The sequence below is a fragment of the Cicer arietinum genome, chromosome 2 (genome assembly GCF_000331145.2).
Source record: "Cicer arietinum cultivar CDC Frontier isolate Library 1 chromosome 2, Cicar.CDCFrontier_v2.0, whole genome shotgun sequence".
NCBI lineage: Eukaryota > Viridiplantae > Streptophyta > Magnoliopsida > Fabales > Fabaceae > Cicer > Cicer arietinum.
The window spans coordinates 35,601,843-35,614,567 of NC_021161.2; the positions used below are offsets into that span (position 1 = coordinate 35,601,843).

General features: G+C 28.2%; 1 protein-coding gene across 1 annotated transcript; it reads right to left on the bottom strand.

Moving 5' to 3' along the window:
• Positions 1-4,596: 4,596 nt before the first annotated feature.
• On the bottom strand, positions 4,597-8,937 carry LOC101495940 (cyclin-D4-2-like). Its single transcript, XM_004490365.4, has 6 exons — positions 8,067-8,937; positions 7,490-7,576; positions 7,301-7,399; positions 6,294-6,495; positions 5,889-6,019; positions 4,597-5,247 (listed from the first exon to the last, which is right to left on the bottom strand). Exons 1-6 carry the CDS (start codon positions 8,376-8,378, stop codon positions 4,981-4,983), a joined length of 1,098 nt encoding a protein of 365 aa, XP_004490422.1. The 5' UTR covers positions 8,379-8,937; the 3' UTR covers positions 4,597-4,980.
• Between the last annotated feature and the right edge of the window lie 3,788 nt (positions 8,938-12,725).

Consider the following 12,725-nt stretch of genomic DNA (forward strand, 5'->3'; position numbering starts at 1 on the left):
ATAAATCTCGCTTTATATATATATATATATATATATATATATATATATATATATATATATATATATATATATATATATATAAGAGCTAATAACTCGGAGAATCAAGAACTTCCATCAAGATACAACTCACTTATCATAAACGTGAAAAAGCTCGATTAAAAGTTCGTCAACATTCAAGTTAAATCCAAATAATTAAATCTAGGGTATCAAGAGTGTTGTAATTGCTTCATCTACTATCAAGTTCAGAAAACGTGACAACAACAAATCATTCTAGTTGTAAACTTTCTTAAGTTCCCTTTTAGTATGTAAAAAAGACTTGTACACAGTGGTTATTCTTCTAGTTCTAAGAGTGTCTTATAGAAAGGATTGTAAGCCTGCTAAGGCTAGAAAAATATAGGAGAGAAATGCCAGATTGACAAAGTTTTTGAGAAGGTTATCTCAAGCATTTTAGTGAAAAATCTCACCAAGGGTGAGGACTGGGCGTAGCCGAAGTTTGGGTGAACCAGTATAAATTATATATGTGTTTTCCTTACCCTTACTTGTTCTTTAATGCTTTACCAATCACAGACACACTAACTCACATTTCTATTTCATTTATATACTAATCCTTCATAACTTTCCCCTATTTGGATATTAGATTCTCGTGCTACAAATCATTTTACCACTTTATTTTTTTATACAAGTTACAAATCTATAAAAACCTATTTCTATTAGGCTTCTCAATGGTAATTTGACTTCAACTTCTTATAATGGAGTTATGGTTTTTAATGATTCAATTACCTTATACAATGTTCTTTACATTCCTATATTTTGTTTTAATATTGTTTTAGTTAGTAAACTCCTTTAGTTTACACCATGTACTTTAACCTTTTCAAATACCTCTTGTATTATTCAAGGTTTGAAAACCTTTAAGATGATTGGTAATGCCACTCTTTTCCATGACCTATATTAACTTGTTATTCCTTAATCTAATATTCATGATGCTCCAAGGATTGCTCCTTCTATTCATGTTGTAGATACAATTACTATTGTTTTTCTTTTGAATCATGTCTGGCACTATCGATTAGGACACCCTTCTTCTACTTGTTATACTAATATAACCAAGAACAATTATATGATCTTTCCTATGAATTTGTCACATTGTGATGTATGTCACTTTTCCTAGCAAAAGAAGTTATCATTTTCTCTTAGTGATATTGTTTTTTATTCTATTTTTTATCTTATACATATTGATATATTGGGACCTATTTCTACTCCTTCTATTCATGGTCATAAATATTTTTTAACAATTGTTGATGACAAATCTAGGTTTACATAGATAAAATTAATGATTGTCAAGTATGAAACTAGGAATCTCATTATTTCTTTTGTTCATTATGTTGAAACTCAATTTAATAAAAAGGTTAAAATAATTTGATCTGGTAATGGTTATGAGTTTTCTATGGTTAATGAAAAAGGTATTATTCATCATACTTCTTGTGTTGAAACCCCTCAACAAAATGGAGTGGTTGAAAAAAAGCATCAACATATCTTAAATATTTCTAGGGTTTTTTGCTTCAATCACATTTACCCCTTTCTTTTTGGAACTATTACGTTATATATGTTGTTCATATTTTGAATTTTTTACCTTATAAGAAATTACAAAATTTATCTTGTTATTTTTTGTTATACAATAAAGATCCTAATATTTATCATTTAAGAGTTTTTGAGTCTTTATGCTTTGCTTCTATTATTTTAGATTATATGACTAAGTTTCAATCTAAAGCTAGAAAATGTATTGTTTTGGGTCATAAAGATGGTGTTAAATGGTATATTTTATTTGATTTACACACCAAGGAAGTTTTTCTTTCAAGATATGTTTTTATAGAAATATTTTCCATTACCATGCTAACATTGATTATGTTATTACTAAAATTCATGATCAGCTTTCATTGCCCACTGCTTCTAATTTTTTAGATTTGTCTAATGAATTAAATACTACTGTTGATAGTGATATGCATGCCACTTTATCTTATCCTACTCGTGCTAATGTTACTTATGATAATACTGATATGCATGAACCTGATATTGCTTTTCATGCTATTGATTCTATTTTACACCATCTCCCTAATTCTAATATTAGAACTTCTACTAGATCTATAAATATTATTGCATATTTGAATGATTATGAATGTTCTCTTGCTCATATTCTCAAGCCTTCTATCCACAATATTTCAAGTAATCCTCATAACGTTAGTCGTTTCTTATTTTATGATCGTGTGTCTTCTTTGCATCGTTCTTATATTTTCTCTCTTTCTACTAATCCCGATCCACGTACTTATAAACAAGCTATAAAATTTGATTGTTGGGAAAAAGAAATCGATCAAGAAATTAATATCTTACAACTTAATCATAATTGAGATTTAATTGAATTACCCATTGATAAGGATATTGTTGGATGCAAATGGGTTTGTAAGATCAAATTAAAATATGATGGTACTATTGAAAGGCATAATGCTAGACTTGTTGCAAAGGGGTACACTCAGCCTCAAGGAGTTGATTTTTTAGAAACTATTTCTCTTGTTGTAAAAGTTACTACTATCAGATTGGTTTTGTCTATAGCTTCTATCAAACATTGGCATTGTCATAAGTTAGATGTCAACAATGCTTTTTTGCATGTTGATCTCCAAGATGATGTATATATGCAACCTCCTCCTAGTTTTGACTCCCCTAAGCCTAATATAATTTGTAAACTTAAAAGTCAACTTATGGGTTGAAACAAACTAGTAGGAATTGGAATCATAAACTTACTTTAGCCCTTATTTCTTTGGGTTATGTTCAATCTTTATCTGATTATTCTTTTTTTCTCATATTACTATTTTATTAATTTATGTAGATGATATTGTGTTTACTGAAGACAACATTGATGAAATTCATTTCGTGAAAGCTTTTCTTGATTCTACTTTCAAAATTAAAGACTTGGGTCTACTCAAATTTTTTCTTGGTCTTGAAGTGGCTCATTTAAAAACGGGTATCTTATTGAATCAATGCACATACACATTGGAATTGCTTGATGACACGGGACTTCTACATTGCAAGCTTGCCTCTACTCCTATGCTTCCAAATTGGAAGTTGTCCAAAGATGATGGCTCACCTTATCCAGATCCAAAACAATATCGCAGACTCATTGATCGCTAGCTTAATTTCACACATACCAGGCCAAATTTCTCAATCTTTATTCACAAACTTAGCCAATATGTATCCAATCCTATGTCTTCACATTATCTTGCTGCTACTCGAATTCTTCATTATATTACAAGCTTCCTCACGAAAGGTTTATTCTTCTCTTCTTTTTCAACATTTCAGCTTTCGGCTTTTAGCGACAGTGACTGAGGCAGCATTCCCCGATTCTAGAAAATCAGTTATCAGGTTCTCCATATTTCTTGGTTATTCTCTTATTTTGTGGAAGTTTAAAAAGCAGACTGTTGTTGCTTGCTCTTCATCAAAGCCTGAATATCACACTTTAGCTCATACTACTTGCGAATTTCAATGGCTACTATATCTCCTTCAAGATCTAATGCTCCGTTTTTCTACATCGGTTCCAATTTCTACGATAGTAACTCATCTATTCAAATTGCTCGAAATCCTATCTTTCATGAACGAACAAAATATATTGAGTGAGATTGTCATTTGGTTCATGGGAAACTATAGAATGGCGTCATTCACCTTTTACTTGTTCCTTCCTCTGCTCAACTCGTTAACATTCACACCAAAGCCTTTACCACCTACTTCTTTTCATTCTATTGTCTCCAAATTGCACTTAATTGACATATATGGTTCAAGCTTGCGAGGGTCTAATAAAGATACTAATACTTAATCAAATTTCATTTTAGTTGGTTTTTCTACCGTAACTACTTTTTCTTTTATCTTTTTGTAGTTAGTATGTTAATTAATAGTTGATTGTAAATCCTTTGTACAAATAGCCTTTGAGCATCTCTTTTTTAATAAGATAATAATTTGTATTATTTCATAAGAGTCCTCACCATCAAACCTTAAAGGAAGAGGAATGTCTTGGATATAATCACTTATTGAGGCATATTAGTTCTCATCTTAAACATATCTCACTTTCCTTATCACTCCTCTCTATATATAGCTATGATGATTCTAACCCAAAGAGTCATATCTTTTATGACACATACTCCAATTCAATATTCTAAACAAGATTTTTGTAATGCTTGTGTAAGATAAATTTCCAAGGGTTACTTAGATGCTACCAAGTAATCAAAATTATAATAACCACATGATTTCCTAATTATAATTCAAGATCTGCCCAATGATAATTTAATTTTAAAGTTTGTAAGAGAAGTCAGCTTTATTATTTTGTACATTTCTTTTTGGTGGTTGTGGAATCAAACCATTACCAACCTCCATTCCAAGCAAAATAATCTAAACTCAAAATAGTCATCACTTGGTCAAAGTGTCCAATTCAATTGCTGACATGCATTCTGGGGAGAAAAACAAGATCCGTATAGTGACAGAACAATAATAATATTTTGATGTGAACATTTCCAAAAACTGTGAAAAATAAAAAATAAAAAGTTTATTAAATAACCATAAGAAACAAAATAAAGACAATAACATTAATAAAATTAATGTTCCAAAATATATTAATATCTCTACTCCTATAGTCCCTCTGCCCCCTTATTATTTTTTATTTCTAATTTAATCCCTTACTTAAAAATAAAAACACTAAGCCTACTTACAACAACAAATGCACTAATCCTCAATCTATAAAAAATTTAACAACTAATAAGCTCAAAATATTCAGAGCTTTTGTTGTTCAAAATCCTCATCTAGTGCTAATGATTCATTTTTGGCATCTATTATTCTAATTTTTTATTTTTCATTTTTTCCTATACTTTCTTGCTTCCTTTGAGGGGGCATAATTGTTACAACAAAAATAGATATAAGCATCTAAAAAAATGCTATTCTATATTCTAATCAATCTTCAATGGTTGTGTTAAGCTTCTTGCGTTTAGGATCAGGACTAATATCATTATGAAGTGAAGGATTTGCATGTGGTGAAGTAGCAACATTAGTGTTGTTTTCATCACTTTTGTAGCTGAGACATAGAGGTTCCAATACACCTATTGGACTTTGAGGAACACAAGGGACAGAAACAGAAGCAGAAGTTGTAGTTTCTTTTGTTTCAGAATCACTACCTGATGACAGCTGTTGAATCATTTCAACACACTTCATTACTCTCTCCTGTCAAATGTAGATATATATCAATATTAAACCATGTCATAAATTCATTGCAAAGTGAATCATTAAATTTATCTCAAAACTGTAGGTGCTGTCAGTTTGGTGGTATCTGAAATGATTAATATTCTGAAATAGTCATTGAAATGATAAAATTTTTTATTGTATTAGTCCTTTTAAGTTTGTCGATTTAGTCTGTAAAATTATCTAACAGATACTAATGTGATCGAGAATTTTCAATTTCGAAAAACTAAATCGCTTGCCTCGTATTGACTTCACTAGATTATTTTCTAGATTGATAGTATTAGAGCAATTACAAATAATTAATCTTTGAAATAGTCATTCTAAAAATTGTAGGGTACGTCGTCAAGTTAGTATCTGAAATATGATTAATATGCCAAAATAGTCATTGAAATATAAAAAAAAAATTGATCACATTAGTCCTTTTAGGATGGTCAACATAGTTCTCTAAAATTTATAGACTAAATTGATCGACTTTGAATTTCAAAATCTAAATAGGTCATTTACTAAATTGTTTGCATTTGAGAAATTAAAAGTAATTAATTTTTAAAAAAAATGATGATACTAAAAAGGAAAACCATAATTTACATTCACTTTTTTTATTACCAATGGACCATTATTAATACCTTTTCAACATACTGAATCAGAAGAGAAACTGCTTTCTCAGTTTCAACTGTTTGGTTTTCCCCCACCATAGATACTAACACTGCAACAGCTGCTGCAATTTCAGATGGTCTGAACTGAATGAAGTCAATTCCTACATTGGATTCCAACATTTTTTCAAATTAGTATCTCTCATTCTTTCTTATCATAGTTATTAATTTCTCTGCAGCACCAACACTTCTAATCGAAGGCGTGTCATGGTGTCCAACACGACACTAACACCTTAATTACATTTCATTAATTCAATTTTTCAAATTATTTCTGGTGTTGACGTGTCAATATCAGTGTCGTGTCTGGTGTCAATATCAATATTTCATAAGTTATTATTTCTATACTATAGTTATGAGGAAGGTGAACAATGAGTGTACCTCTTATAGTACTCAGTATGAGCTGGATTGATTGCAAAATTGAATCTCCTGTTGGAACTTGATCATTATTGACCTTGTAAAGGAAATAGTCAATGAAGGAGAAAGGTGTAATTGCTTGCATTCTCCATTTCAATGTGCTCATTACCATAAGCTCCATCCTCAGTATTGTTTTAGTATCAAACAAATACTTAGTTTCATTGACCTGCAAGGAAAATATTCATCACCACTTCATTTAGTCAAACCATGTTTAAAAAAAGTGATTCAATATGGCCAAAAGTCCATAACATCAAAGTTTTTGGTGTATCTGCGAATGTAACATGACGGCAATTGCAGCCACATCAACTGCACTTGACTACAATGCTCTATAATATCAAGGATCGTCAAGGAGTCGCGACACAAACACAAATGCAATTGTGATTTAAAATGCTTTCATACTAGCAAGCATTAAACAAAAAATCAAAGTTTTTGATGTCTCTACAACTGCAACACGAATGCAATTGCATCCGCAACAACTGCATTTGAATTCAATTCTATGTAATATCAAGGATTGTCATGCAGTGGTCACACAAAGGCAAACGCGAATTAAAATATTTTCAAACTAGCAAGCATCAAACAAAAAATAGTCTAAAAAAGGGATTATGGTCACAACATCAAAGTTTTTTATGTCTCTGTGACTGTAATTGAAGCTACATCAACTACATTTGACTTTGACTCTCAATAATATCAAGGATTTTTCATGAAGTCTTGACACAATGGCAATCGCGAATTGAAACATTTTCAAACAAACAAACGTCAATTAAAATATTAGTTAAAAGGTGATTATGATCGCAACATCAAAGTTTTTGATGTCTCAGCAACTGCAACACAACTGCAATTGCTACTGCATCAACTACATTTGATTACAACTCTCAATAATATCAAGGATTGCTATAGAGTCTCGACACCAAAGGCAATGGCGAATTGAAACATGTTCAAACCAGCAAGAATCAAACAGAATATAATTTTACCTGCAAATCAAGAGATGGAGGAACTGTAGTCTCTTCAATTTTAGCTGCCAGATAAACACAGCCCACAGCCAACAGTTGGATTGACCAAAGTCTTTCCTTCTGAGATTTGGAAAGATAAGATCAAAACCAATGGCAAACAAAATGCAAACAACAAAAACACCATTTTCTTCACTTCATCAATTCACTTACAAGTGTTTCACATGCGGAAAGGAATCGATCCATGTAGTTAACAGCTAGGTAAACACAGAGAGGTCCGAAACCGAAATGCACTCGAACCTACAAAATAGATACATTAGTATAAACCAAACAACAAAAGCACAATTCAAGTATTTCACATTGATGCAAAAAATGAAATGTTGGTCTAGTTTAGAACAATGTTACAAATTACAAAATGCATGAATTTAAGAATTTCATCAATTAACTTCAATATAAAAGGACAATCCATAGATTATATCCAAGCAACTCAGATTCAACAATGGAATCATCATCAAAATAAATAATGAAACAATCAAATTAAATCAAATCTAGATCATTTTCAAAACAAAAACATTGTTCCAATTTATGATCATTAAAAGCAAATATTATGGTTATAAAAAATTCCCATGTCAAAATTAAAGAAGAAAATCAATTCACATAACATTGCCAATAGCAACTAGCAAAGAGAAAAGGAACAACAAAGTTTGATAAAAATTAGATTTTTTTTATTGAATCAAATAGAAAAATGAATAGAAAAACAAAATCAAAACAAAACTAATGAACCACCAACCTTTTGAATCCAATCAATGGCATCCATTCTACCCTCCAAATCCAAAACCCCAATTTTGAGCCTATTGACATAATCACTAGCAGGTAAGTGATGGCATTCCTTTTCAATCATAACCTTCAAACTTTCATCACTCAGCAATGGTAACAACCCAATTGGGTCATCAAATTCCTGAGTTTGATTAAGGTTTGGTTCATATTCAACATTCCATGGTTCCTCCAACATCTCCAATGAATCCCCAAATTCATTTTCCTCAAAAATGCTGATGTCTTCAGTACAGAGAAGGTTTGCAAAACAATCAAAACTTGGTGCCATTTCAATAACAAAAACAAAAAAATTTATCTCACTTGTAAAAGAAAAAGAAAAAAAGACAGAATTCTTTACAACCCAGAAGAAAAAAATGAAACTTTATGATTAAAGATGTGGACTTTAAGACACAAGAAGGTGTTTAGAATGAAGATCTATTATTATGAATAAAAGAACAATGAACTCTATGTAAAATAAGAACAAAATCACTATTGTCTCAAGTTGTGTTTTTTTTTTCTCTCTCTCTCTCTCTCTCTTCTTCTCTCTCTACATATTTATAGAGTGTGTGTATGTGTATGTGTGTCTTCCCTTTATGACCTCTCTTAAGAAGTTGGGTTGAAAAGAGTTGTTGTAGGAGAGGGTCTTATATGAAGAAGAAACAAATAGAAGAAACAAATGACCCTTTTTTTTTAGGGTAGAGAGAGAGAGAGAGAGAGAGAGAGGAATATGTAGAAATGGGATTTAGAAGGGATTGAGCGCCAAATTCATAGAAACTAAAGAAGGGTATTTGCCATTTTCATGATCTTTGTGTAAGGGAGACAAGGGTCGTTAGGGGTATGGTCTTTTCTTTCTTCTTAATTTTATTATTTTATTTGTTTCATATTTAGATTATTTTCATTATAAAAGGAAGAGTTATAAACATATAAAAGAATGTAATTATTTTATACAATCGTTTTCTAAGAAGAAAATCAAAATTGATGAGTTGGGTCTAACAGTCAAAATTGTTTTAATAACTATTGAGTTTCAACCATTGTTTTTAATGTTTGGTTATATTATACAATGAACATAAGAGTGATATTATTAATTTGAAAATAAATAATTAAAACATTTAATTTTACATTCAAGATTAAAATCGAAAACTAAGTTTTAACGTTTTTTTTATATATAATGTGATACTCCATATGACATAGAGAAAGTATTAGTTTTTTGTTTTAAATCAAAGTTATCTCTGGTGTACAATTGCAAAAAGTTATGTAAGAAAGTATTAGTTTTTAGTTCACTTGTCTTATCTTCGGTCAGAAATTAAAGACTAATATATTAAATCAAAATAAAATTATATAGACGTTTAAGGAATTAGTTATATGCTAATTGTGACATACCATATTGATAAATTTTTCTTTTTTGGCTTCTAATTAATGAAAACTATGAATTGACTATTCTTTGTTAATAATGAGTACAAAAATGACTAATTTATTATGAGAGTTTCATTTGTATCAATTGATTGCGTGTAAAATAGTTTGTTAAAAAACCGTATAAAACATGTATGTATGTGTAAAACTATATTACAATGTCATCGCATATGAATTTAATATGTTTATTATATTTTCTAAAATATTATGTTTATTATTATTTATTACTTCAATATTGAATATAAGAAAAATTTATGTTTTTTTACAATAAAAGGTTTATGGTTTGATCATCCAAAACACAAGTAAAATTTAATTCATCGTAACATTTTGACCAATATAATTCCTAACATATTCAATTATATCATTTAATTAATTTAAGATTTGATGTTTCAATAATTTTTTATTATCGTAAAACAATTCAATAATTTTTTATTATTGTAAAACAAGTTTTAATAAAAATATATATTTTAATCATATTATTAATGTGAAGTACTTACCAAATTAATTAACTATATGTAGATCATCTTTAGTAGAATTTTCTTTCGCAATTATATTTTTAACTAATTTTTATTTTATTTTCATAAAGCATGTTTTTTAATAAAGGATAATTTAAAGAACACAATAATTAAATTTTTTTTTCAAAGAACATAAACATTTTAATATATAAAAAGTTAAATGAAACTAACTAATATTTTTAATTGGCATGAAATAAAGTGGTATGACTCAAATTATTAATGAATTTAAATTAAAAATAAATCATTCGATAGAATTTAAATTTAAATTTTAGTTGAAATAATTTTTAACTATAGTTTACTTATATTTTAGATCAACTTTGAATTATTAACATACATTCTCTTAGGAATAGAAGGATTAAGAAAACAAATGAATTGGGTGACTTCATGTTTTGCTAAATTAGCATTTTTTTGCTAGTATAAAAAGGTTTTGTAGTCTTGTAAGGTAACTTCAATCACGTATCTCTACGCAGTTTCTTGGAGAGGATTTCCCTATGTTAATAAAGAGAAGATGAAAAGGTATTTTAAAAACTAATACAACAAAATAATACCCCTTCTATCTCACAAATGTATCACTACAACAAAAAAAAGAAATTATTTTAAAATGATTATCATTTTCTTCAGGTTCTAAAATAAGATAATTATATATTTTTAATTTTATAATCTAATTAATACTAATATTATGTATATTATTTTCAAAACATTACATTTCATCTTAAATTTATAATAGTAGAAAACACGTATTAATAAAGATAATTTAGTGATTGAGATGAGATAGTTAGGGAACTAGATGTTAAGAAGGTAACGATACTAATTACTAATATTGACAATTGCAAAAAAATTAGAGTAAAGACCCATTTTAATTATTGAGAAATTTTAAAAATTATAATTTAATCCTTGAGAAAAATAAAAACTTTTTTTAGACCTTAAAAAAAATAAATCGGGTCAAGTTAATCTTTATGTGAACTACAATTAGAAAATTGAAAAAAAAAAATTACTGACTTGTCCGATAACGCATCAACTTGATTATACCACACGTAATTTCTATAAAAATTGACAATTAGGTCTTTGACAATAATTAAAAATAGACAATTAAGTTTTTGACAATGATTAAACTAACAAGTTTAGAGTCACCATCAAGGATTTAATTAACTATTTTTAATTATTGTCAAAGACCTAATTGTCCCTTTTTATAGAAATTACAATAGGATAATCAAGTTGGCGAGTTATCGGACAAGTCAAAAAAAAAAAAAACTCAATTTTCTAATTATGGTTCACACAAGGATTAATTTGACTTGATTTATTTTTCTTAAGGACTAAAAAACATTTTTAATTTTTTTAAAGACTAAATTGGACCTCCTCTCAATATTTCTCAGAGATCAAAGTGAGTCTTTACTCAAAAAAATTATTAATGAAGATAATAATTTGATAAAATTACTACTCCTTTTTTTTTTTTTCATTTTTTAATATGTTTGAAATGAGAAAAACTTTTACTTCAAGAGAGTATAATGGTAAAATATGATTAAATGTATGTGTAAGGTTTTTATGCTAACTGTGTTTATCATTTATCTTATTTTATTTTTGTATTCCACACACGAGAAAGAAATCATTAGTGAAAAAGATAATACCAGAAATATTTTTTTACAAGAATACCAAAAATAATTATGTAGAAGAAAAACATTTAAGTGCGTAGATACTTCCGTGTGCAAGAATAGAAGGATATGCATTCAGAAACATTAAAGATAGAAAATGGTCGATATATTTGTATTTAATTTTTATATGTATTCGTGTGCATGAATCGATGGATTTGTGGTACATTGTTTTATAGCTTGGCACATTGATTTTCTATGCCATAATTACTTAATCTTCTTTTCCCTTTATTTATAACAAAATATCCATTGTAATTCAATTCAAGATAGCAAAATCCTCGATGTAATTGTGCAAAAGCAAAAAAGGAAACAAATCCTTTTAAATTTCCTTTTGAGCTTTTACTAAAAATATGTATTGTGTTATGATTAGTGATTACTAATCATAAAGCCAAAAAGAGAACTTTTATAGGTTCACTAAATAAGGAGTGCTAACCTACAAACATGAAACCAATGCAAAATATAGCATCAAACAGATCCAAAAAATATTGGAAATCGGTTAAAACAATTTCTTATTGAAATTATTGTTATTTATAAAAATTATTTTGATCAAATCAAATTTTAGATTTTTTTTAAACTAAACTTATCATTTAGGTAAATTTTAGCATTTGTTTATGTTATTACTAGTATATCTACATTTTTCTTTTGTATTTTATTAAATACATATTTTATTATATTTTAATGTATAATATATATTTTATTTTAACTCGTTTCACATTTACAATATCTAATTATATCAAAATTTAATGTGTCGCATTCATGTTTTGTGTTTTTTAAATTTGAAAATTGAAAAAAAAATTGTGATTGTGATTTAATTTCAAATTTGAAAATAACCGCATTGTTAAAGGTAAATTTGTGTTCAGCCATTAAAAATTAAGAATTATCGATTATATAATTGATTTCAGGGGGTTAATAAAGTCCAATTAAAAATAAATTATTTCAGAGAATTTAAATTTGAATCATGGATGAAATATTTCTTGATCAGACTTACTTATTTCACAGTCAAATTATGAATTATTAAAGTTTTACTTTCTTTAAAATAAGAGGTTAAGAAAAAAAAATTGTCTA